This window comes from Pyrgilauda ruficollis, unplaced genomic scaffold (assembly GCF_017590135.1).
Source record: "Pyrgilauda ruficollis isolate IOZ18807 unplaced genomic scaffold, ASM1759013v1 scaffold4, whole genome shotgun sequence".
In the NCBI taxonomy this organism is placed as follows: Eukaryota; Metazoa; Chordata; class Aves; order Passeriformes; family Passeridae; genus Pyrgilauda; species Pyrgilauda ruficollis.
Genome location: NW_024525489.1, coordinates 108,336 through 135,016, shown reverse-complemented (window position 1 = coordinate 135,016; position 26,681 = coordinate 108,336). Strand labels below are relative to the sequence as shown.

The window sequence follows — 26,681 nt, the reverse complement described above, 5'->3', positions numbered from 1 at the left end:
GAACGCTCCAAAGCCTTCCGGTGCCGGGCGGGGCTCAAGCTCTCGCCCGGCCCGTCGGGAGCGCCGAGCAGCCGCCGTGCCGCCCGCCCAGCGCGGCGTGTCCCCTGCCGCGGCCCGTCGCGCCGGCGGAAGCGCGGCCGCAGCCCGTGAGGATGCTTCGGGCCTGGCGGGCGCCGGCGCTGGCGTGGGCCCGAGCCGGGGCCGCCCGGGGCTGGGCGCGCTTCGCCGCCTCGGAGGCCGCGGCCGAGAGCCGGGAGGACTCCCGGTACCGGGACACGGTGCTGCTGCCGCGCAGCCGCTTCCCCGCGCAGCTTCCGGGGCGGCTGCAGCCCGAGACGGAGCTGAAGACACAGCAGGTGCGGCCGGGGCCGGACCGGTTCCCCCGGGAGGGGCTTGGGGTTGCCCCGGGCGCGGCGAGCCCCTGGCCGGCAGGAGGGCGGGGTGGCCGCCAGGGTTTATGTTCGGTCCCGCCGCGCAGGGCGAACTTCTGGCAAGTCCGGGCTCTTTTTTAGAAAAGCTCGGGCTCTTGAGGTAGTTTTAATTTGGATAGTCATAACTTTTGTACAGTTTATTTTGGAGAAGAGTAACGACCGTCCGGATAGTGTAGTGCTAGGATAATAATCTCAGGCCTAATATTTTACCCTCTTTGGGCTTTTTTGTACTTAAAACCCACTGACGTCTTCTCTTGCAGAGTTAGAAAAGTGTATTTGTTTGCCTGCTTGCTTTTGTTGTAAATCTTACATCCAGACTTTTTGGAAGTATAGAGGGTTGTGATAGTTGTGGTCTTTTTCTTGTTTCTACAGAAAAGTGGTTTTTCGGAACTGTACTCATGGCAGAGGCAAAGGAAGACAAAACAGGAATTTTGTTTACATGATGGACCACCCTATGCCAATGGAGACCCTCATGTTGGCCATGCATTAAACAAAGTAAATACTTACTTGTTCATACTTTATTCTCGTGAAGTGGTAGAAAACCTGCTGTCATGTGCCCTGTGTTCTCCATTGCCATTTAAATCAATAACGCTTTAAAATGTTTGGGATTTTGGTAGTTGGGGCTTTTGTAAACCAATGGTATGGTTATGTGTATCCCATATTTTGCCGTATTGACATAGATACTGTACTCCAAAATAAATATCCTGTACTGAATGCTCAGTGTTCATTTTGATTCAGCTCTGAGATTCACAGCCTTACGCTGACCACCAAGTGAGAAAGACTCAAATTGTGAGCTGTCACCCACAGCTGCTCACGGTCCCGGTGCCAGAGCTTGGGCTGCAGCAATATGCTCTAGACCAGTGCTGTAGGTCCAGCTCAGTGTTTTAAAAATGAGAGTAAGACAGATTTGTTCACTTCAAGTCTTGCGAGTTTATAAACTGCATCTCTCAGTTACACTGGTTGTGAACTCCTTGGATAAGAGGTCCTCTAATGTTCTGCCAAAGTAGAAAATTATAGGCAAGAAAAATAAAAAATGCATTGTCTGTGGATCACAGAGTGGTTTGGGTAGGAAGGGACCCTAAAGATGATTTACTTCTAAACCCTTTGCCATGGGCAGGGACACCTTCCACTAGATCAGGTTGGCCAAAGCCTCATCCAAACTGGCCTTGAACACTTCTAAGGATGGGGCACCCAGAGCTTCTCTGGTCTTAAATATAAATTTATCCTGCAGCTTTTGATAATTGTATTTTTTAAACAGGAGGAGCTTAATTACAAATGTGGCTGCTCCACATGGGGGAGCTAAAGTGATAACAGACCCTTGTGGCTTTTCAGATTTTGAAAGACATCACCAATCGCTTCCATGTGATGAAAGGTTATAAAGTGCATTATGTGCCAGGGTGGGATTGCCATGGACTGCCAATTGAGTTGAAGGCACTGTCAGAAGTCAAAGGAGCTGAAAATCTTTCACCTATGGAAATTCGGCAGAGAGGTAAATGAAGGCTTTTGGACTTCATTGTGGCCTTTTCTATTAGCTGTTGGTGACATTTTCTATGATCACTGGGTGTATTTGCCAACCAGATAGAGCAGGCTGGAAGCTGATAAAATGGGATAATTTCACATAGCCTTAATTTGTTGCTGAAATGAGCATGCAGAGCATTGACCCTCAGTTTAAAAACTAACAAAAGGAGGGTAGGGGATTTGGATGTCTGCTTTAATTAACTGTATAGTGGCAGGAAGCTGCTATTTATTAGATCAGCATCCTTTTGGTTTTTGAAGGCTGAATTTGATTAGGAACTGAAAAGATGCATGTAGAAGTCAGGCTCCTTCAGGACAGCTTGGTTCAGTATCACATGTATTTGTTGACTTTTTTAACAATCCTACAAAACTATAGGGGGGATCCTTTAGAAGAAAGTCTGTATTATATGGAAACTGTTTTGAAGAAATAATTTCAAATACAATATGGGTTGAAAGGCATCATCATTCAGCAGCAGATGAGCAGCTTTTGTAATGAGCAATTGAAACTTCTTTAATTTGAAATTGTGGTAATGAAATGGACTAACTTATTTTCGGATGTATGTTACTTAGAAAATTTTGAATCAGCATAAACAGAGAGAGTTAACTTTCACTCTAATTAGTTTTATGTTGAGAACTTATTTTGATAAATTTTTCTTCCTAATAATATTTTCCCCCTCTTTCTTAAAAAGAAAGTTTGTGGTCTGAAGACATGTGCTTAAAGTTCCTGTGTTAGTGAAAAAGTGCCACACCTGTTTACTCTTTTCAGTCATTTTTTGTAGCAACCAATCTGAAATGTATGTATTTTGAACCATAATAGTTAAGGCATAGGTTCACTATGTTCAGCTCTGGCTTTACTAAAAAAAAAATCAATAGTGCATTTTAAGTGGTATTTTATTGATCTTGGTGTGCTAAACCATGTACTTAATGGAACCATTCCCTTCAGCCAGAGCATTTGCAGAAAGAGCAATTGAGAAACAGAAATCCGCCTTCATTCGTTGGGGTGTAATGGCAGATTGGGCCAACTGCTACCTTACATTTGATCCAAAGTATGAAGCAAACCAGCTGAGAGTCTTCTACAAGATGTATGATAAGGTATATTGAACTTCTCTGGAAGTCCGTATTGATTTTTCATGAGTTTTGTTTCTCCTAACTTTCTTTTTTTCCCCTCACTGTCCTCTCTAGGGTTTAATTTACCGGGACTATAAACCTGTGTTCTGGTCCCCTTCAACAAAGTAAGAATCAATTTACTATTTTGTCTTCAAAATTTTAGCAAGGATGCCAATAGCTTTTGATGTTGCAGCATGTAACTTGTGTTTGATGTGTATCAGAACAGCCTTGGCTGAGGCAGAACTGGAGTACAACGAGCAGCACGTCAGTCGCTCTGTGTACATGAAATTTCCGCTGCTGAAGTCACCGCCTAAGCTGACTTCTCTGATAGGTACGACTTCTCTGTAGCTTTAGAGACTGACAGCTTTGATTTTTGTTATAACTGTGAGTAAAGTACTTCTAATTTACATCTGTAGATGGATCATCCCCTGCTAGTGTGCTAGTCTGGACCACGCAACCTTGGACTGTGCCAGCCAATCAAGCAGTTTGTTACATGCCAGACTCAGTGTAGGTGTCTTTCACTTGGTTCAGTTGTCTGTGTCAGTCCCTACTGGTATTTAGCAGCAAAATTAAAACATTCTGGGCTGCCATTACAGTTTACTTAAGGCATCATTTTTGGGTTTTGTTTGGGGTTTTTGGTTTTGTTTTTAAGTGTTGCAATTGTAAGCTTTGTTCTATATTTACTAATATATTAATTTCTGCCTGCATTTTTATTAAACTATTTCTTCTTCAGGAGGCAAAGTTATTGTTTGACTTTTGAGATTTGTGAGTGAATTGGACATGTAAAGCATACTTGTCTGTCTTTTAGAGATGAAGCATTTCACAAATTGGTAGCTTTGTGGTGTTTGTAATTATTTAGTATCACAAATTCACATTTTCATTGCAGATACGCAATTGTAAAATGTGCAACGACTGGACAACGCTTCATCCTTGCTGCAGATAGAGTTGAATCTACAGCTGCTGTTCTGGACACACAGTTTGAAGTTGTATCAACGTGTAAAGGTAGGTTTTAAAATTTTTTAAATTGCAATTGTTAAATTGCTTCGAAATCTGCTGGTAGGTGTCTGAAAACTGCTTCATTTAAATGTGTTTATAATTTGAGAATATGCTTCACTAAAATAATACAAGGAGGAGGAATCTCAAATTTACTGTTGGTGTATTGTAACTCAAATTATCATCCATAGATTTCAAATGAATTTTTAAAATCTGGCGTCACGTTTGGAAAAATGAGATGTAGAGTGTAAGTCTATATTTAGTCTGTTCAGTATCAAAATCTTAATTACACTGAAGTTTGTCTTTCCAACCATTGTTGATGACAAGAGTGGGCTAATTACAAGCATGACTGGTGAGGTATTGTAGGTGGCTGTTGTCTGTCTGGACAAACTGAAGCAGTTGAGTTGGCATCCTAACAAACTGCATAGTGGCATTTCTTAACAGGCGGGCTTGGGATCCAGTGTCATGAGTTGGGATTTGGTGTGTCATTTGTGAACTTTATTAATTTGCCTCTATCAGTGATTCAGTGCTGGAAATATGCATTTGTAAAGAAGGTGAGGAATCTGTTTCTATGACTTTTTTTTTTTTTTTTTTTGTGTCTTTGGTGTATTTCCATGCCTTCTCTTTCAGAGGAAGTCTTGCTTTTACCTAATGGTGAAATTACTGGGGATGTTTTTTCTCACAGCTTCCACCTTTTTGAATCATGTGATTTACAGATAGCATCCAAGAGTAGTAGAGTTGAACCTTCTTAAAAAGAAATTTCATATTGCAACCTGTTCTTTTTAACTTCCCATATATTCAGTAATTAATTATGTTTGTTACTTTTCTGTATTTGTGTACATAACTTTGTGATAGCAGTTTTTAAGCATGTTCCTTCTGGGAAAAAATAATTCTGTGAACACCATTTTGTCGTATGGCACATTCCTCAAGCTCTGCGATTCTTGACTTTCAGCAAGGCTTTAATAATGATAATATTTCTTCTGTGTTTTTTTAACCACTTGTTCTTTTACTGCTCTCTGATAGAAGAAGTTGAATGTGTGAGTTGTATTTATTTATCTTCTGTTTGTATTTTTCAGGTGCGGATTTGGCAGATGGTTCTTGTGCTCATCCCACTATTCCTAACAGAGTCTCTCCCCTGTTACCTGCAAATCATGTGACAATGACAAAAGGGACAGGATTAGTTCACACAGCCCCAGCTCATGGTATGGAAGATTACAGCGTAGCTTCCCACCATCAGCTCCCCACGGTACTTTATCTTTTCAGCCGTTGCTCTTGATTTCCTGCAACTGATTAACTGTGTGACACTAAAATGATTTGTTTTAATTTGTGCATAAAACTTGAAAATACTTTGAAGCATTCACAGAAGTGTGAGTATCACTAATGGCCTGCAGGAATACAAGACTAACCTTAAGGAAATGTGTATCAGGTTAAAAGAACGAAGTTTCCTTCTGCTAATTAAAACTTACAGGAAGGTGTTAGAATCAGATTTTTCTGCTCTTTATGTGGTTTTGTTTTTTAAAGGAGAACACAGAGAATGTTTCTCAGATATTGACTCTCACTACCCAGAATTGTCCTTTACATGCAGATCAGTAAGTTACCAGTTATGTAGGTCATTGTTACTTTTTTTTCAGCAAAGCTTAAACACATTCATAAATACAGCTCATTTTTGCATGGCCAGTTTGTGATTGATGGGAGTGAAGATTCAGGATATGGGGCATGGGGAGGGCTAGGTTTGCTTTTATTTTGCATTGTTTATTTGAAAAGTCACCAAAATACCAGTGACTTTATGTGTGATAGTTGTGGTATGTGTGCGAATGCACTGGTGCTCATTTCTTCTGACACCTGAAATGACACTTACCTGGTAGATTACTAAACTGCAGTTCACTAAATCTGAAGTGTACTTAAATATCTTGTTATTCATCAGAAAAGGAGTCACCCAGTAGAGTATTTAACTCACATTTGAATTCCAAAAAGATAATAAATTGCCACATAGTATTTTATTGACATGATTAACTTATTTATTTTCAGGATTGCCTTGTGGATGAAAGTGGGTATTTTACAGAAGCAGCAGGTCCTGAACTTAAAAACAAGAATGTCCTTGAAGAAGGGAGTGAAGCTGGTGAGTATTTGATGTTTGACCATTTGTTACTTCATCACTTACAGTCCTGCAGCTATATTTTGAGAGTTTCCATAAACTGGCCATATTTTGAATATGGATGAGGTACAGTCATTTCTTGCTAAGTGTTGATTATGGAAAGGACTAAGTTGAGGTTAACAGCAGCCATATGTTCAAACTGAAATTTAATCTTTGCCTCATTTTTTCTCTAAGTCATTAAGATGCTGCAAGCAGCTGGGAGTTTGTTAAAAGAGGAGAAATATGTGCACAGTTACCCCTATGACTGGAGGACTAAAAAACCAATTATTATTCGTGCCAGCAAACAGTGGTTTGTAAACACAGCAGATGTGAAGGCTGCAGCACAGGTATGTAATTTTGCTTTCTTATGAGAATCTTGAAGACAACTGATGGTACTTGGAATCAACAAAAAAATCTTGCTGTAGCTCCCTCCAGCATATGATCTTCTCTAGGGTTTATGAACAGTAGTTGAAAAGCATTAATTACTTGTTGAAGTGAAATATGTTGCTATAATCCAGGGTAGCTACACTGACTGGTATATTTGCTCATTGTATTTACAGATGCAGAAGTTTCTTAGAACTACTGATATTTTTTTCCCTAAAATATTTTTTTAAAAGATGATGTTTCAAGGAATTAAATTAGAAGAGACAATTTTATCACTGTTAAAATTACCTTTTTTTTGTTAGGCTAGCCTTGTGTGGCCAGATATCTTTGTTTGCTGCCCTGTTAATTTTGTCACAGTCCTATTTTAAATAGCATTAAAGCTTAGGGTCTTTTGCTCTTTGAAGTTATGTAGATCCACACAGAAGATTCAGGCCAGCACCTTACGGTAACAGTGATTTTATTCTAATTAGGACATGAGGTGTATATTCCATATTCATCCTTATCTAGAATGAATGAAAACACGGTGGTTACTCAGCAGGGCTGGGAGTGAGTGGTAACCCTCTACAGAGAGTTTGTGTCAAGGTGGGTTTTCAAAGTAGACAACAGTATAGTCAGCTTTTAAACTTCAGATTCAGTCACTGATGCCATTTTTAACTCATTTTCAGGGTGTGTCTGCTGGTGAATCAGGGAACTGGGGTTTGTTTGGGAAATACACAGTATATGCAGTGTTCAAATAAATTATTGAAGAGCTGCAGGCAGTTGCCTGAGAATGTGTTGTTTGATATTGGGAATGGGAGAGTAGATCTGTACCATATTTTACTAGCAGCATAAACATTATTTGTGGGAAAGCTGAAGCATGTTCAACAGTTCACGGTCTCCTTTATAGGATGTGCTGAAAAAAGTGAAAGTGATCCCTACATCTGCAGTGAACAGGATGCTGGAGATGCTGGACAGAAGGACGTTCTGGTGCATATCACGGCAAAGATGCTGGGGCGTCCCGATTCCTGCTTTTTATCAGAAGAGCACAGGAGAATGCTTGATAAACAGGTACCTGCCTAGCCTTAGACACTGAGAAGTGACAGAAGAAGCACTGTCTGTTTTGTTGCAGTTAATGATATTATAAAACTTCTTATTATTTCAAGTAGGAATACGCACTTTTACTGGTAGTTGTTTATATGCAGATCTAATTTAGATGTAAGTTAAAACAATCAAAAGCTTGTGGCTGAAAGTGACTGACATATAAATAATAGGAATCAATTTACTTACATACTTAAGTTACCTGAAAACTCCCTTGAGATTAATTGCTGTTTTCATCCCTCGTCTTCAGCGAGCTGATAGTCATGACTGGCCTTTCCATTTAAGCAAGCAGTGAAATGCAAGTTGTGGTTAGAATACATGGCAACTGTAATTGTACCACTGTACATTAAATAGTCCAGGTATTGTGTCAAAATAGCTTTTTGCAGTTAAGTGACAGTGAGATCTGAAGAGGAATAACTACATTGGTTGCAGAATAAATAAGTGCATTTTGCTTCAAAACAAAATTAGAGTGGTTTTGAAGTTACTCAAGTGTAACTGTCCCTATACGATTTGGTATGTCCAGATCTTCAGATGCTAGCCTGATTCTGCCATCTTTTGGTTAATAGTATCCAGATATTTCAAACACTGCATTTCAGGAGTTACAGACAGCCTAATGCAGAGGAAATCCAAGCTATGCTTTAAAACAAAGAAACTCAACCAAATATGATCCGTTTCTGTCCTGTAAGGACTAACAGAGTTCTGCTTTTACTTCTTTGGGGAACAAAGGTTTACAATTGTGAATGCTCTCTGAGGTGATTTCATAAAAAGAGTATTGTGCAGTTCTACATTTATTGAATTAGTTCCATCATTTTTTCTGCCTTGAGATATGCTGATGTAACTCAGTTTTGTACACCTTAACAACCTTTTGGGAAAATTCATAATAAGTTTTTACAGCTGAACTTGAATACTGTTTTTTTTTATTCTGGTGTTGAGTAAATGTACTGCAGGAGTCTAGCATGTTTTCCAGAGGCTATTCTGAGCACACAAGCAGTAGATAGTAGACAGTAGTAGGTGAGGCTCAGGGTGTGGAGAGCAGGGAATGGACTTTAGACATGTAGTCCTTAGCTTCACCTGGTGTGACTGGGTGTGTAGGTGTGCAGAGAGATGTACTTTGGCTCTCTCACTGTAGGCAATAACTGTGAGAAAAAACCACAGTAGCCACAATGTCGTTTATAGTGCCTGGACAATGCTGATACACATCAGGAAATAAATGGGTGGAGGGTTTGTGGGACATAAAATATTTTTTACCTGCAAAAAAGCAGGTGTGTGTCTCTAAAAAAACTACTATTTCTGAGGAATACTTTTTGTATTCTGGTGGAAGAGTAGGCTTGAGAGTGTGTGTGTTGCTTAAAAATTCTTAAATATATAGTTTAACAAGCAAAAAAGTGTAATGGAAACCAGTCCAGCAATTGGCACTCAAATGTAAAGAGCACCATGAAGCAGAAGCTCCTTCTGAACACTGAGGAGCTGGGACAGAATGCATTTGAAAGGAGAGATATGTGGGAATTCCTTTAGGTTGTAGTAAAATCACTTTGAAAGGCCGTGACCTGTATTAAAGCCCCTGCCTTTTGTGAGTGCTCAAGGTGTGTGAGATTATTCCTGAAATTGTGCGAAATGTGGCAATCACAGCATTTTGATGTGGTAAACTCTGCCACAGCTTAACACTTACACCTTTGTGTGTAGGTGTTGGCTCAGCAGTGAGAATTGTAGGGGAGTGAACGAAGGGACAGCATGGCATGTTTGGGTAGAATTGATCTGGGGAATAGAGAGGCATTTAGGAAAAAGTCCAGACATATTCACTATGCTTGAAAAGATATTTATTTCATTCGACTGACAGGTTCAGATGGTCATTTATAGCCAGTACTCTTTACTTCTAACTTTACTTACTCTTTATGCTTTTTCAAAGGAAAGTATAAAGCAGTCATTAAATATTCTAAAAAGTTTGAGCTTAAATATTTGTAAAGTTAACTGTAGGAAACTTCTGTAACTGGAGTAGAAGTGCACAGAATATTGGCCTATAGAAGTGACAGACAAATGCAGAAGACAGTCTGTCAATTCATAGGTCATTTTTCTGGACACCAGTTCTTATTGAAAACATCAGCTAAGCCTGACTGTTTTTTTACATTTGCATTATCATTTTGAAAATCATGTTACAACAGGTTGCTGACATACTTTTTAATGTGAAACTTTTTAAGAAGTTTCATACTTAGATGGTGTGAATCATTAATATAGTTAAAACACCAGTAAATAACTTGCATTTCAAAACATGAGCTGTTTTTAACTTGAATGCTGGATAAACAACCTTTCAGTAGCAGCTGCTGTGGAGTTTTTGAGTGACTATCAAAAGTAACAGCATCTCCACTGGAAGTCAGTGTAGTCCACATGGAGTTGCTGTTACATATGAGAGCACCAGTGGTCGATCTTCAGTGATCCTGTTCATGTATCACCTGTAAAAAGACTTTTAAAAAGAAAAAAAAAGTCCCTAAATAAACTCCCTCTGAGAGTTGTCCCTGAATTTGTCACATGAAAAGCTACTGAAAGCCCTTCTTTCAAGGTGGAACTGCTTTCTCTAACAGTGTTTTTGGCACATCAGTAATCCAGTCTTTCTAGCTTAAAAGCCAAGAGGTAGTTTGTAATGTTCAATGCAGAATCTCCATGAGTCTCCTTGCTGCTATGCCCTCCCCCCATAACCCTAAAAGATATTTGATTCAATTACATTGTCATCCATGGTTAGAAATTTAATATACCAATGATGTTTAAATTCTTTTATGCAGAGTATGCTGCATCATATTGTGACTAGGAGTGTAAAAATTATTAATAAAAATCCCTTATAGGAGAGAGAAAAGAGAGAGCACTTCTTCATTATTGCCATTTCAGTAAGAATACCAAGGTGAGATTCTTTGGGATTTTTCTGCACAATTGGAGAAAAAAAGACTTTAAATAATTTGGAGTACATGCACAAATAGATGCTTATGCTGTGTGACAGCTTTCAACATTTAACAGATTTCAAGAGAAAACATTCTCCATCGAGGAAACTCTGTAATTCATGGAAAATAAGAAGGAGCTCCAAAACTAAAATATGAGAATTGTATTTCCAGTAGTAGCTCAGCACAGTAATAAATGTGAGATACATACTTTAGTCTGACCTCATGCAATAACTGCTTTACAAATTCACTGTTCAGATGTTGGTAATAAATAGTAGTATTGCAAAGATTGTTCTAATGCCTCACAGCCTTTGTCCACTTCCCTGTGACTTTGATTAATACGTAAATCAAATTTCTGAAAAAGAAAAACCCAACATGTTTTTGAAGGTCAGTCCTGTGCTCTAACTTGTTTTTTAAAATACTAAGACATTTCAATGAATTGCAGTTAATAGCAGCTTACCATCCCCTAAATACTTACAGCTGTAGTATCGATGTTCTTGTAAAGCAGAAGATATCTTTCCCTCTTTGCTGCTGTTGGAAAGGAGATGGAGAGAACATCAGGCTCTGTATTCTTCTGCTCCTGACTGTATCTTAATGCTGTCTAATTTCTGTTAACAGATTAAATAAGTGTGCAGCATAATCAATACCTGGCTCCTGGGTGATTGGCTGGAGCCGTGGTAGCGTGAATTGCCATAGGGGTGTCAGAGCATAGCAGGGACACGTAATGCAAGTTCTTCCAGATAGTCTCTGAATACAGGGCAAAGTTTTACAATGCCTTTATGGCTCACTCGGGGAATTATCATGCTCACCTTGAAGGCTGCAGATTATAAAGTAATGAGTAGTTATTTGAGCAAGGTGGTTTTCACTTGCACCTTACAGAAAAGTACTTTGCAAAAGTCCTGCTTCTTTGAATGCCGATACCTTAAATAAAAGTTATTTCTCTTTTGAAGTGAAATCAATCATAAGGATCCTGCAAGAAGAGCAGAGACAAGTACAGGGGGTGTTTGTTTGTCTTGTATTTTTCAAACTGTGGAAGTAAAAAAGATTTGTTGAAAGGTACCCTGGAAATTTTTCATCTAAACTACCTCCTCTTCTAAAATGCTTGTTAATGTTCACTTATATTCCATAGGGAAACACTATATAGTGAAAAAAACTTGCACTGCTAAAATATCGGGGGTTTTTTTAAACGTAATTTGAAACTATAGATAGAATTTTGAGAATATTGGTCAATAAAAAGTTGACTTCATAGTCCTTGACTTCTTGTTTCTTGTAAGTGATTGGTAACACAAATCTGACCTTCTTTTGCTTATCTGAAAACTTTTATCTGTAGCATAATTTTACCTGTTGGTTCTTGTGTAACAAAAATGTCTTTAAAAAAATCTGATCTTCATAAATTACTAGTGTAATCTTTGCATTGCATGGCAATATATTTGATAAAAGGTTAGCTCATGGTATATTTTGTGGGAATGGTGAATCTACAAGGCTACACAAGTCTTGTGTGATATTGGCAATAGCTACTGTAAATGAAGACAGGCATTTTATTATGGTTTCCCAAGGGAGAGTAATAGCAAGGGTTTATTTCCGTCTTGTCTCTCCCCTCCCCCACCTCTGATGGAAAGGAAAAAGTAGTTTATTAAGAGTATCTTTTTATATGCTGTCCAACATAACTGTTAGTTTTGATCTATAGCTGGATTTATCACCTTTTATAAATCCCTTCAAATATTGATATTGTGAAATACCTGTTGAATACTGTTAAAATTAATTCATCACTGGAGTTTATGTCCCTCCACTGAAGTGTATTTGCAATATGAAAAAGTTATGTGGAAGACAGGCTTAGTTCCTGTTTAAATTTTCTGCTTTACAGAATGTGCTGGTAGCTTTTCTGTACTAATTGTGGGTATGAGTAGTGTTCAGAGAATTTTCTGGCTCTCGTTGATGCCAGAACCATTAGCTGAGCACTGAATTACTTCTTGCGTGAATCACTCAACACCTACAGAAAAATACACAAATATTTTACATGGTAATAAACATGTTTTAGGGTAAATCATCCTCTTTTTAATTTAGCTACTCTTGTCTTCTGCTGGTGAGTTCCATGGGTAAGATTCAGCCAGTGAGAGGAAGGCATTGAAACTGTGGAGAGAGCTCTTCAAATCTTCAGGTGAAGACAACTGGTTATCTGTAACTGTCTTTAAAAATACACTGATAGTGTATTTGAGAAGAATCCAAGGTGGAAAATTCTGTTGGCAAAGAGTGAAAAATAATATTGTGTATAGCTTTTTCTAAAATGTTCCTGGGTGCTGCAGTAACATCACTGAAGGTCAGGGCGTAAATCCAGCTTTGTCAGTGGGAGGTACTCATCCTACAAAAGACAAATTCATTGGAATAGTTTAGTCCAGGCTGAGGCAAATTTCTTTTTTGTGTTTCCTGTGAGCTTTCTGAATTTGGTGATTTAGGGTAAAGGAGGCAAGACATAAGGGTTGCACATCAGCTATCTGCGAGGAATTGTACCTGGACTGGGGTTGTTTTTAGCTTTTGTCTTGAAGAAGTAACACTCTCACAACTGGAAGTACAGCCAACCAAACAGGCCTCTGTGCAAATATTTCTGAGAAGAAGTGGTACCATTCACAACTGGAGCTCCTCAGTGTTGTTTTAGCAAGATAAATGTTAGCAGATACATTACAAAGCCATAAATTGTGTCCTACCACCATTAAAACAGAAGGTGAATGATTCCTGTGCTGCTTTGAAAGGGGCAGAAATGGTGGTGGTGCCACAGGGATGTCCATGTGTGAGTATTGCTGCTTAATGGCCTTTCCCTGCAGAGAATCTGCTGAGATGTTCTACAGGAATTTATTTTGAGAAGTAAATTGATTAATTGATGATTGAGTGGTTGATTGATACAAAATTTATATTCTGTCATTGCAATTTGAGCAGTCAAGAGCAAAACTGGATTTTCTTCTTGTTGTTGCACCTTGTGTCATGAACTGAAGTAATTTATTCTACAGCTTCTTGGAGAACATGTTTTCATGCTTAAAACCTAAGTGTAAGAGTCCATTAAATGTTTTAGTGATGTAGCTCAGCTTATTAGCAGTGCAGTAAAATACTGTGCTGAAAAGCAAACACAAAATTGAGTAATGACTGAAGAAGATCATCTGCCTTCTGTGTTTTTAAGATACTTATGCCAGATATTTATTTTACTTTTCCCCCTTTTGCAATACTGTGTCAAGAAATTAGTTAACTGATTAAATCTTCATTTATCGAGTTATAAACATATCTCTGGTGTCCTGGGTAACAGAGCAGGTTTAGTTTGAAGTTGGCAGGTCAGGATGATCTGCTGTACTCCTTAAATACAGCAGGTGTCTTAAAAATCACCTGCAAGTGCTCTGTGAGTCAGCAAGACAAAACATGTGGGGTTCCTCTTTGGTTTTTTAAGATACTTTAATTTATGTCTAGACTTGGTATTAAGCAATATTAAAAATTAATTCCCCATAGCCTTACCTACTGGGTCCAAGGATTGAATATGTCATAAATAGTGCACAGAACTGCACACCTTGAGGTTGCCATATCTATTCAGATCAGAAAAAATGCTCAGTTAACTTTTTAATTTTTCTTATTTCCATAATATCTGTTTATTTTCAGGACCTTTGTCCTGGCTGGCGCTATATGATATGAACTCACAGATTGCCTTCAGAGTGTATATTGAATGGTTTATTATCACTCCTCTATGGGTGCATAATTTTCAGTTTCTTACATATTTGGATTAATATATTTATATTTATTACAATTTTTAAAATATATTGCTAAATTAGGGAAATTCAGGCAACTGGAAGCTTAAGATATATATATATGTGTGTGTGTGTGTGCGCTTGAAAACAACAACTTGAAAAGCTGTCATTTCCTCACTCCTTTCCACATGAGTTCTTAAAGTCTCTGTATGTAGTAGGAAAAATAAACCTGTTGTTAAAAAGAGCAAATATTTTGAGGGGAAATACTTGTGTAGTTTCTTTAAATTCAGGGTCAATAAATAGCAAATAAAATGGATTTTAGAAGTTTTCAGGCTGCTGGTATCTTTTCTGAGTGCCCCAATCATGAGGTATTTGCAGAAGAAGATATTTGGAATCCATGTGGGTTTTTGTATGTTGTACAAATCCTCCCATCTTGGAAGGCAAAGCCAGAAAGTATTTAATGCAGGCAGGAAGCTCTGTGAAGTCTTGTATGGATTAGAAGCTGGAAAGTCACAGGTTCTAATAGCTTGGTCTGTGTATCAGCATCTCGCACTGCTTTGGGTCTGGGATGCTTGTGGAAAGTTGTGATTAACTCCTCCATTCATAAACCCCTTTTTTCTTCCTAACCCAGTGAAACCATCACAGATATCATCAAAATAGTGGAGCAGCAAGGGACAGATGCATGGTGGGCCCTCCCTATTGAACAACTCTTGTCAAAAGAGGCTGTAGCAAAGGTAAACTTCTGACTTCAGGTACAGCAGGTGCTCAAGACAGTTGAGTGATGGGAAATAATAGAAAAATTTTGTTTATTCCCATGATCCTCTTCAGTCTTGTACCCTCATTGTGAAAGGAGTGTTCAAAAAGTGAGATCTGAGTGGGGCAGAACACACGAAATTGGATTTGTGCTGTTAATTCAGGGCAGAGATCTCCATCCTCCTCCTCTTCAATCGGGAGGAAAGTGACATCCTAATTAACCAAATTATGAGCCCAAATATGTATTAGGTCTTGGTCATTAAGATGGATTAGAATTTTTATTTAGTTCTTCCTAACTTTTTATTGTTCTTTAACAATTGTGTACTTAAGCTAGCACAAAGCTGTAGTGTTACTGTGCCATCTGAGGTTTTCTTTGTAATTTTTCCTTGCCCTGCCTTGAGTTTTCATCAGTAATTATCTGAAAACTCTTGTCAAAAATTACCTATATTATTTTGTGTTTACTCTCAAAATTGGTAACAGAACCTGTACAAAACTGGTCCAGAAATGAAATTTGCTTTATTTCTAGCTTTGAAAAGCATTGATGATAGAGAGTATTCTATTTGCATTATTTAATAATTGTTTTCTCAATTGTTCTCGAGGCTGGTGGCCGTGATGTTTCAGATTATGTCAAGGGACAGGATGTCCTAGACATCTGGTTTGACAGTGGAACTTCCTGGGCTCATGTTTTGGAAGGTAAAAAATTGCTATGTTGATCCTTCTTTTAAAATACTTGGAGAGCAAAATATAACTGTTCTGTGTGACAGTGTTTGTGTCAGCAAAACTGAGGCAGATTATGCCATCAGTGGGCTATCTGTGACTTGTAAAGCTGCTTTTGCTTGTGAAGATAAGGATTTAATGTTGGCAAACTCATTTTCAGCATAATTAAAGTTGAGGTTTTTCTAATATGCTGCTCTAATGACTCTGACATGCGGTGTACTGTGTAACTGCTGATCACTCATCCTTGTTTTGGGTGGAGAAATCTCATGGCACAGACAGCCAAGGTACTTTGCTGCTAGTTGTTTTTAAGTTAACAAATTTCAGTCTGTGCTTGTCTGTGCTATTTGAAGCAAATATCACAAACAGTAAAGACTGAGATCAGCTGCTGAGTCTAAGTCTTTTATAATTTAAAAGTCTAAGTGTGCTTTTTCACTTCTGATTACTTTCAGTAACTAAAGCATTATATTGTGGCTTAAAGTATTTATACTTGCTATATGCTATTTATGGCTCCTACTGGCAGTAGGTGCTACTCAGTAGGTAGCAGATAGATATTTATATAAAAAGATGTAAAATATACACTGTTTGCCTGGAGGATAGGGCAAAGTCAGGAGTCTTTTCTAAAGGAGTCTGGTCCCATACATCAAGTCTGTTGGACTTTAAACCCTCTGTACACAATTACATGATAACAATCTTGCTGAATTATAAAAACACGTTAGTACCAGAGTTTTATTTCTTAGCAACATGGTCAGGCAACAGTACCATCAGCAAACATTCATTTTCTAGATGACTTTTACATATATTGAGATTTATGCTCTTTAAAAATGTTTCTGGTTCGATTTTGAAAGCTGTAACAAAGTAGTGGTATTGTATGCAGTTACAGACTTGCATTGTTAAAGGGCTGAACACCTCAGCCCTCTAACCCTGTGTAAAGGAGATTACTTTTCATAAGGAATAGCACAATCAAGGCTCTGGATTCGTTGTTAATTGGTGTAAAGCTCCCATAGGGATTCTTTAGTGTCTAATAAATGTTGGGGTTATCACAGTACAGACTTCTTCTTTCATGGAACTCTTATAAATTGCTCTTCTCTACCTAGTCCTCTCTTTTAATGAAATTTGCTGGAGCTTGGTGTGTGTAAGGCATCGTCTTCTGCTGTGTGACATAACTGGAGTGGCCCCACTGCTGTCAAAGCTGGGGACTGGCTAACCAGCAGTGTAACCTCCTAACCCTGTTTATTCTCAGAAATGACACAAAAATTGCATTACTTTTTTTCTGTGTAATCGAGGCTTCCAGCCACTGCCAGAAGTGTAGTCTGTGATTCATATGAAATTACTGGTTTAACTCACCTTTTATGAAACTTCACAAGAGAAGTTGTTGAATTAAGAGTTTTGTCATCTATTTCCCAAATACACTCCAATTTTTAAAGCTTTTTGCAGAACTTCCAATATCAATGATAATAAGTAAGGCTTACAGACAGACTAATGGGTGGAATTGTTTTCCAAAGTAGTCTTGGAGAAAAAAAGATGGAATTCATGGAGAAATCTAAGATTGCTTGGAGAATATCATTATGTGAAGAAGAACTAATTTTGTGGCAGGAGATGAGTGATAGCAGAGGTTGTTGCTGCCTTCTGATGTCAGCATTGGTGGCAGAGGTTCTTTCACAGCAAGAATTACTTTCAGGGCAGCTGCAGGATACACAAAAGATGCCTAAAACTGAGACTAATGTTTGTTTCAGTCTGCTCCCTCAAGTTATTGAAAATTCTAAGTCAATCATCTGTTAGTAACCAGCAGGAATAACAGATGTTACAGATTTCCCTGTCAGTTCCAGTCTTGTGAAAATAATTCCTTCTCTTCAGCATCAGAAATTCAGAACTTGGCCTGAGTTTTCAGTGCACTTGACCCAGCTGTGTCCAAGCTTACTAAAGGAGGTGCAGCTGTTACAAAATGAATCCCTTTGGCTGATAGCCACACAGATTGCTGTCAGCAAATACAGCAGGTTGGGAAGGGGGTGAAGAGGGGCAAGAAGCGAGATTCTGCTGAATGAGGTTAAAGGAATTGCTCAGTGACAGCCATGCCCAATGGTGTAAATCATAGGTTGCATTACCTTTTGCCCTTGCACAGTCCTATTTCTAATGCTTGCCCTGCTGCATCTCCTTCCAGGGACTGGGCCTATTTCTGAAGGACACGGCTTAAAGTTACTCTTGTTCCATTAAGTTATGGTTGGCTTCCTTTTTCCAGCCTGGGTATGCCTAAGGTACCACTTGTAGCTAAATGATAGATTAACCTAACCATTCTATGTCAGCAGTGTGTCAGGTGCAACTTACACACTAAAATCAGAGATTTGGCTACTAGATTTTTAGTCACAAATCCAAAATTGTACAGCTACAAGTAGACTGTGTGAAATAAACACCACTTACTGGCATCACTGAGAGCAGACCCACAAGTGCAACATTCTCTGAAATCCCCTAAAATTTCGTGGGGATGCTGTTTGCTTTGTTAATGCTCTGTTTGCCTAACACTGTTTTCACTGAACAGTTTATTGTTGTGCCCTCTCATCCTGTTTGTTTCTTGCTACATATGCCTCAAATTTTTTTGGAAGAACTGTTTTATGCAATATTAAAATTTAAGTCCAAATGCTTCATACCTCGATAACTGCATTTTCACAATGCTGCTGTGAGGTAGAAGAGTGTTAATACAATGCTTTCAAAAAGAAAGTGTGGTAAAAGCAAAATTTTGTTCAAAAGCATGTGCTAATTTGAAATACTTAATGCTGTGGTGCCCAGCACTTGTTCTGTCCGTCTTTTACTTTGAAGTTAAGCCTTTTGACAGAGCTCATTTCAGTAGCTCCTTACGGAGCATTCATTTAAGAGAACTCTTCAATGTCTTAAAATTCTCCTACATTTTCCTCATGGGCAGAGTGCCATCTTCACTACAACTTTGAGATGATTCTTTTTTAAAATATTTAATATAAAAATGCACACTGGACTTTATTGTGATGTGATTTGCCAGTGGTAAAAGTCACACAGCTTTTTACCCAGTTATGTGGGTATTGCAATGATGGTAGTTTTCAACATCATAACTTTTTTTCCCTATCTTATTGGCTAATTTTTAACTGAATGAATGTGATTATTTTACAGCTTCCTATCGAAGTGTTTAAACTTTTGTGCTGACTGAGAGGCTTGACTTTATCTTAGCTGGTTCATTCCTGGCATTAAAATACATTATGTTTAATCTAAAAGTCAAAGTCTGTAAGATCAAAGATATGGAATCTTGAAATCCCAACCAGAAGGATCATAAATTGTACTTCTCTTTAATGACCTATGTACTATACCTCAGCTAAAATAAACAACAGAAAAGTCAAAAGTCTCTTTGGGGTTGTTGGACATACTTCTCCATTTACCAAAAAAAAAAAAAAAAAAGTGAGCACTGTTGTAATTAATTTATATATAACAATCATAATTTTAACAAAACTGAGGAAGGGGAGCTACTTATAAGGCAGGTTTTGTATATGCAAACCCCATGTTTGTATTTTACAGATAAAATGATCAGGTCTCTGTTAACTTTGCAAGCACCGGCAGCCAGCTTGCCAGATGTACTAGTTCCTGTCAGAAAAGCCCAATCCAGTTTGCTGTTTGTAATCAGTTGTTTGTTTAAATTCTTCTTTCCTCTAACTACTGGCATTTCCATGAAAAGTTCATGGGAAAGTTCTCTAAAACCAGTGGCTACTAAACCAGTTGTAAGTAACAAATGTGTTGTTACAGATGTTCTAATGTTACTGTCTTCCTTACCACAAATATTCTTTTTTTATTTTGTCCTCACAAGTATTTTTACAGTCTCTTAATAGAAAGATTGCTCCTTACTTAGTGTACTTCTAAACCCCAGACTCTTTGTAGATTTCCTTAACTGAATAAGCAGATGTGTAAAAACCGTGATATCCACCCACACATTTTTCCTGTGCTACCTGGAACTGTGTAGCCTTGACCTTTGTAATGTTGAACTTCCCTTTATTGCAGGATGGATCTAAATATTGAAACTTCCATTAAGTTAAACAAATAAATCAAGTGTTTCAGTAGCAGAAAGAAGCATTGTCTCAGGTCTCAGGGGTCTTAGGAAGAGGAAGAGAGGAGATAGTGAATAAAAATTGAGTGGAGAAACTTCTGTCTGAATATTGAGAAAGCAACACCGTCAACTTGTAGAATCAAAACTAAACCGCTGACAAATATGTGTATGGTTTTGCACCTTTGTAGGCTTTTATTTGCATGTTCTGCTGTGTTCGCATTACTCTGTTCTCACTCTGGTGACCTGTCTAGGATTGCTTAGGACAAGGAAGGACTTCTTGAGTCAATAAGTTTTGTACCTTTTTGTACAGTGACTGAATTCCACCAGTAAAGCCATTTAAACTGTGCTGTCCTCTCTCAACCCTGTGGAATGGCTGGGTTAGCTCTTCTGCTTTTAATGTGCAGTCAGCTAATACTCTGCCTGCCTTGTAGCCCAATTTTCCTCTAAAGTACTCATTAGCTCCACTTGTTCTTCCCTAGCATTCCTCTTTTTTTCTGTGTGTATTTCTACTCAGCCTTCCCAAGCCACGCTTTTCCAGATGCCTCTATCCCCAACAGGCTTTCTTGTTTCCCACATTGTCCTAACTCTTTCCTGAAGTTTGTAATCTTCCTGGAACACCAGTGACCAAAAATGTAAATTCTGTCACAGGTGAGCTGTGGTCACTGCTGTGGTCCTCTGTAAATGCCTTTCATGGGCTGGTTGGGCACCTTACCTCTGTGCCTTGTGCCCTGAGTAATTCCAAATGGGGACACTTCAGATGGTGGCATAGATTTTTATTAATTCCAAAGTATGTGAACTTTTCTTGGGTATTCCACTTTGTTTAGGAGCACTTGGAAAATATTCTGAGAACTTCTGCAAAGCAATCTGAGCATGACAGCTTTTTTTCATAATTTATTATTTAGATTAGGAGAGAGCAAGCTTATTTGTTAAATTCTGGAGTGTGGCTAGTTTTGGATACTTTTAAAAACTGTGATACTAATGAATCCCTTGTATCGTGGTTAAGTAACCACACACCATTTAGAAAAGTAACTTACTTACTGGGTTTAAAAAGCAGGATAAATGTTACTAATCACTTTCAGAGATTTTGTGTGTTAATTGTTTTAAGATGTGAGGTCTGATATTTCAAATAAAATGTTCTGATTTTTAAAGGTGCGGATCAGAGAGCAGATACATACCTGGAAGGAAAAGACCAGCTGGGAGGTTGGTTTCAGTCCTCTCTCTTAACCAGTGTGGCAGCAAGGAAAAAGGCACCATACAAGTAAGTGTGTGGATTGCAAACACATTTCTAGTCCATTTATTGAATATTGGGCTTTTGGAAGTGTGCACAATAGTGTATAAACAAGAGAAATCAAACCAGTACCAAGTATCTGATTTGTGTTCTTACATTTTCAATATAAAGTTTTTCTCATATTAGATTGTAATTCATTTACTGTTTAACTTTTTCCTATCATAATTCTAATAATGTTTTCATTCTTAGTCATTTAGGAATTATCAGATACAAGTCTGGCTTTTTGCTATCTCTCCCACTCCCACAATTAAATAAATTCTTTGGGAAGTGCAAATCTCCCAAGATCATCGACTTGTGAATTCAACATTAGGCTGTAGGGAATTTGGAATAGCTGTGTGCTTGTGTTCTGCTGGAGCTGTGGCACACCATTTATCTCCTGGAAGATGGAAAGCATAGGGAAGGGGAATGTGGCTCAGCTGCAAGGACGCTGTGCAGTTTTGGGAAATGTATTGGCTTAAAAAGTAAATAACATTTTAGTCTTTAATTAATCTGAAATACTCATGCCTTGGATATCTAAACAATCTGTTGCTTGCACAACAAAATTAAATGAGGAAAATAAAGTTGTTTGCTCTCCTTGGATGGTAGTGCAGGGTATATTCATGGCTGGTTGAACTCAGGGGATGAAGCCTCAGGCTCACCAAAACAGGGTTTCTGTGTGCTTTGACTTAAGAATATCCTCATTAGAAACCAATTCTTAGCATAGATTTTTCTCTTGGATTTTGTTTTCACTCAAATCTTTCCTGCAGGACTCTGGTGGTTCATGGCTTTACTCTTGGTGAGAAAGGGGAGAAGATGTCCAAATCTGTTGGCAACGTGGTTGACCCTGATGTCGTCATCAATGGAGGCGAAGTAGGTCAAGCCCCTGAGTTTCTCAGAACTGCCACTTACAACCTTTCACTACCAGATTCTGTAGCTGTCTTGTGGCAGAACTCTGTCAGGCTCTTCTTTGGCTATACTGCAGTTCCATTTGGCTGGACTGAAAACCTGGAGTTGTGCTGCTTCTGCTGTAGTGCAAGAAAACCCCTCACCTTCATTCTCTTCTAAGAGAAAATTATGCAGAGGGTGTAGAATGGTTCCTTTTAACCAATGTTGATGGAGTAATGGAGAAGAGGAATAATAAAAACAAACAAAAAATTAAAATAATGAACCTCTGCTGTCAAACTGACTGAAGCCTACCATGTTTGGCTGGCAGTGGAGCAGTCAGATGTAGCAGCTGCACCCCAGCAATCTCTCTGCTCTCAGGCTATTAGTGACTCTGGAAACTTCATTCCCTGGTCAGGGAGGTTGCACTGCCGGTGCATTCAGATGCTTTGAATTTCCTTCCCTCCCCAGTTCTGCTGTTGCTCTTTCTGAGGCTGCTGAGCAAATTTTGCAACTCACTAGACAAAAGAATCAATCCTTGCATGACTTGCTCATCTGATTAGTTAAAACACACAATTGTTCCTATTCTTTCGCAAAGGAGAAAAGCACTTTTCAGAGTTGAAAATAGTCTGAAGGGGAAGAAAAACCTATGTAGTTTTAGATATTAACATTGCTATTTTAATGATAAGCATTCAAAGGATTTAAGGCTGCAGATGAGTTTCTCTCAGCTTACCTGGGCTCTAGCACTGCCTGCACACAGAGTGCTGCAGGTGGGGGTTGCTAAAAGAGGGGGAAGCCTCTAAGCACAGCAGCTTCTGGGCGTATAGACAGAGATTTAGGTAGTCCTGTGAGGAACAGGGAGTTGGACTGGATGATCCCTATGGATCCCTTCCAGCTGGAGATATTCTATGGCTCTGTGCTTTCCTGTCTGTCCTCAGGATCACACCAAGGATCCTCCATATGGTGCCGATGTTCTCCGCTGGTGGGTGGCAGAATCCAATGTTTTCACAGAGGTGACGATTGGGCCTGTGGTGCTCAATGCTGCCAGAGATGACATCAACAAGGTAAGAGCCACCACTGCCAACACTATTCATCCCAACAACAGCTCCTCTCTGTCACGCCTGCAAAGTTTTCCAGTCTTTAGCCTAAAGAAAACTTTTCCAAGCTTATTTAGGGAGGTACTACAGCTTTTTACATCTGTGGGTCAAATAGTAAAGTGTGCTGAGAAAAAGACTCATTTCACAGCTTTGTGCTTTGGTAACAGCCAGTCTTTATTTTTCTGTATGTCCTTTTGCCATGTGTTCTTTATGATGCCTTTGTAACTATCCAGACATTTTGAAAAGTAGTCAATTGTAGTTAATGATGGAATATGATCATTTTGTGTTTCATCTAAAGTGAAGGCTAATAATGTTTAATTGCTCTGGGTTGTTCTAGCTCCGGAACACACTACGCTTCATGCTGGGAAACGTGGAAGGCTTCAACCCAGAGACAGATTCCATCCCCCCTGCAGAGATGTACATAGTGGATCAATACATGCTGCATTTACTGCATGAATATGGCAGCAAGGTGGGGGGAATTGTGTTTAGATGAGCATGAGTGTCATGTTTTCCATTGGCTTTATTTTCTTCAGGTGGTGAGTGAAATGTGTGTGTGTCAAGCAGGCACATCACAACCACAAAGGATCCTTCAATGCAATGTGCACTCCCTTAAGCCCATCTCAAGTTTTGAGGAAGACTTTAACATTCTTAACTTGGTCTGGACATTACCAGATTTTCCCACTCACTATCCAAGGCCCCAAATTAGAAGTCTTTAAAAATAGTTAAAGATAGATATTTAAAAAAAAACAAACCCAAAAACTAGAGCTTTGGAAATTTGCGGTTCTACAGAATTTTGACATTTCTGTCACTCAGAACCATTCTGCTGAAACCATGGGCATAGTTTCTGGGGTTTCCCTTTTCTTTCCACTCAAACTTGAATAGAAATTAATTCTTTAGCCTGCTAACTGACTTAACTTTTTTCCCCCTCCAACAACTTTTTAAAGTTTCTGCCAGACCTTTTGCCACGAATTCCATTTTCTGTAAGTTTAGTTTATCAGGGGCTGTGTGATGCAAACCAATGCACTGTTCTTACCTCCCTCTCCCAGGTTACAGAAGCTTACAAACAATATGATTATAGCAAAGTTGTTCGACTGCTGCAAGCATTCTGTTCCAGAAACTTGTCTAACTTCTATTTCAACATGATCAAGGACAGGTGAGTTCCTTCCTGCTGCCTTTAAAAGGGAAAAAAGAAAGGGATGGGTCTGAGATGGAGGTAATAAGCTTCCAGGTGAATGCTGAGTGAACACAGGTATCTCTGAGGACCTCTCAGTGGTTGTCATTGTTGTGCTCTCTTCTGTCCACTGGTGGTACTGACCACTTTAAAAGGTCATCAAATGAGCACATTTAAAACCAAATAAATAAAGACAGAGTCTTGGATCTATATTTTTACCCAGAAAGGGCATGCATCTGAATTTGGGAAGACAGGAGGAAGGGCTTTTAGCAGTTAGCTGTGCAACTAAGTGTATTTATCTGTTATTCTAGATCAGTGAAAGGATCCTAAGGCTGTGACAGATACCTGTGTAAATGTGCAGGGCTATTTCATGGGGTAGGAGGGGTGGAAGTTATACTGATCTTTAGTTGCCAGAATGTGAGTAAAGGATAAGTGGGGGAAAAAAAGCCTTAATGCTGAGGTTTGCAGATGAACCAGAGCAAAAGGCTGACAGCTCAGCTCCCTGAGGACAGAATCTCTCTCCCCAAATTACCACGTAAAGAATCTCCTTTCCTGTTGCTGCAGATGGTCCTCTCTGTAGCTCACTGTGCTTTCCTAGGGAAGGGCACTCCAGAAAAGCTTTCCTTACAAAGACTGGGTGGGTCAGACTTCTGTATGTCCACTCGCAGTCCCAAAGGCTCTTGAGCAGAAACATGAACACAGGAATACTTTCCAGCTTTCCCTGCTGTCTTGCAGGCTCTACTGTGAAGAAGCAAAGGATCCTAAGCGTCGTTCATGTCAAACCGTGTTGGCAGAGGCTCTGGACATCATCATCCGCTCCTTTGCACCCATCCTGCCCCACTTGGCAGAGGAGGTTTTTCAGTACATCCCTTACAAGAAAGGTAAAGCACATACCACTGCTAAGCAACTCCTTTAGTGCACTGTTTAATTGAACGGTTACAAGGAATGCAATTACAGAAATATGCCATTCTTTTTTATTCATTTCATAAACACTCAAATAGACTAAAATAAGAATTGCTTTGTTTTGCTTTCAAGACTCAGAGGGTGTGTTTCGTACTGGCTGGATTAATGCAAGCTCAGCATGGAAGAAGCCTGGCATTGAGGAAGCAATAGAAGGTGCATGTGCAATGAGAGACTCCTTCCTAGGGTCCATCTCTGGCAAGAATGCTTTGGAATATGAAGTCATCATTGTAATTGAGCCTGGATTGCTGTTTGAATTAATGGAGGTAAAAAAAAAAGCAACTAAGAGTAGTTTTGTCTGTGTGAAAACTTTCTTCTGTTTTGTACTTATCAGAGAATCACAGAACAGTTGAGGTGGAAGGCACTGCTGGAGCCTGTACAGCACAGCCCCTTGCTTAGGCAGGCTTAGTTAGAACAGGTTGCCCAGGCCTCTGTCCATTGGTTTTTGGATGGTTCTGAGGATGGAGACCCTACCAGCTCTCTGCGCCACCTGTGCCAGTATTTGACCACCCTGACAATAAAAAATCAGCTTTGTTTTCTTGGAGAAGGATCACCTTTACCCTGCTAGCAATGCTCTAAATACAGCATCCCAAGGTGGGATGCTGCTGTCCCTGTCCCTTGGGAGAGCAGAATGCTGGCTTATGGGGAGCTTTCTCTTGGCCACTACATTTCAAGTCTGTCCTCCTGCCCCTGGCAGGAGTAAATCAGAGTCTTGATTCAAACCATCCACTCTGATTAGGAACCACAGCTCAGTATTTATTTTATAGACTGGATGGTGCTGAGAAACAAAACCAAAAAAGCTCTGTCCCCCAGGCACTGCAGGCTGAAGAAACTTCCAGTGTTTCCCAACTGAATGAGATAATGATGGCTTCCCAGACGACCCTGCTGAGCGAGCTCCCCAAAGAAACACCTTCAGATGCAAACATCATAAAAGGGACCTTTCTGATTAACTTGGAAGGTAAGAGAACCATTCCAGACAGACTCCTGCGCTACAACTACAACCAAGGGTTGTTCATGGCTTGAGTCTTACCTACAGCTCCAGCCTCTCTCTCAGCAATGACACTTTCTTTGATAGGTGGTGACATCTGTGAACAATCTTCATACAAAGTTATAGCCCGACCCATTGCCAAAGCAAAATGCCCTCGCTGCAGGAGATACACAGCCGAGTCCTCAAGCACTCCCTGCCCACGGTGCCTCCAAGTCCTTGCTGCTGGAAAGGGGAGCATGTGAAGACAAAATGCCTATGCAAAAGCTGCTCCAAAGTGGCTGAAGCAGCAGGTCTGTGTACTGGAACCTGCAGAAGCAGATGCTTAAGCCCCAGCCTGAGCCAGGAGCATCATGTATTTTGGGGAACTTTGTGTGTGTGTGTGTGTGTACATATATATATACACACACACACACACACAAACACACAAACACACTACTTCTGTATATCACTTTTCAGCTTAATAAAAAGGGTGGTTAAAAATAACTGACTGATTTGCTTGTTC

General features: G+C 39.3%; 1 protein-coding gene across 1 annotated transcript; it reads left to right on the top strand.

Moving 5' to 3' along the window:
* Positions 1–14: 14 nt before the first annotated feature.
* Positions 15–26,662, top strand: IARS2 (isoleucyl-tRNA synthetase 2, mitochondrial). Its single transcript, XM_041476804.1, has 23 exons — positions 15–356; positions 804–926; positions 1,764–1,920; positions 2,890–3,038; positions 3,129–3,178; positions 3,275–3,384; positions 3,470–3,560; positions 3,940–4,055; positions 5,123–5,292; positions 6,075–6,165; positions 6,376–6,527; positions 7,451–7,611; positions 14,919–15,021; positions 15,640–15,733; positions 20,964–21,072; positions 21,849–21,951; positions 22,902–23,027; positions 23,398–23,529; positions 24,107–24,213; positions 24,967–25,112; positions 25,267–25,457; positions 26,005–26,149; positions 26,267–26,662. The coding sequence occupies exons 1-23, from the start codon at positions 153–155 to the stop codon at positions 26,419–26,421; spliced, it is 2,985 nt and encodes a 994-aa protein (XP_041332738.1). The 5' UTR covers positions 15–152; the 3' UTR covers positions 26,422–26,662.
* Positions 26,663–26,681: the final 19 nt, after the last annotated feature.

Bases quoted from the DNA above. Each gene is read 5' to 3' on its own strand.
- IARS2 (XM_041476804.1), top strand. From the start codon at position 153: ATGCTTCGGGCCTGGCGGGCGCCGGCGCTGGCGTGGGCCCGAGCCGGG. The intron at 7,612-14,918 runs GTACCTGCCTAG...TTCCTAACCCAG, and splicing joins GGAGAATGCTTGATAAACAG to TGAAACCATCACAGATATCA. The intron at 15,022-15,639 runs GTAAACTTCTGA...ATTGTTCTCGAG, and splicing joins CAAAAGAGGCTGTAGCAAAG to GCTGGTGGCCGTGATGTTTC.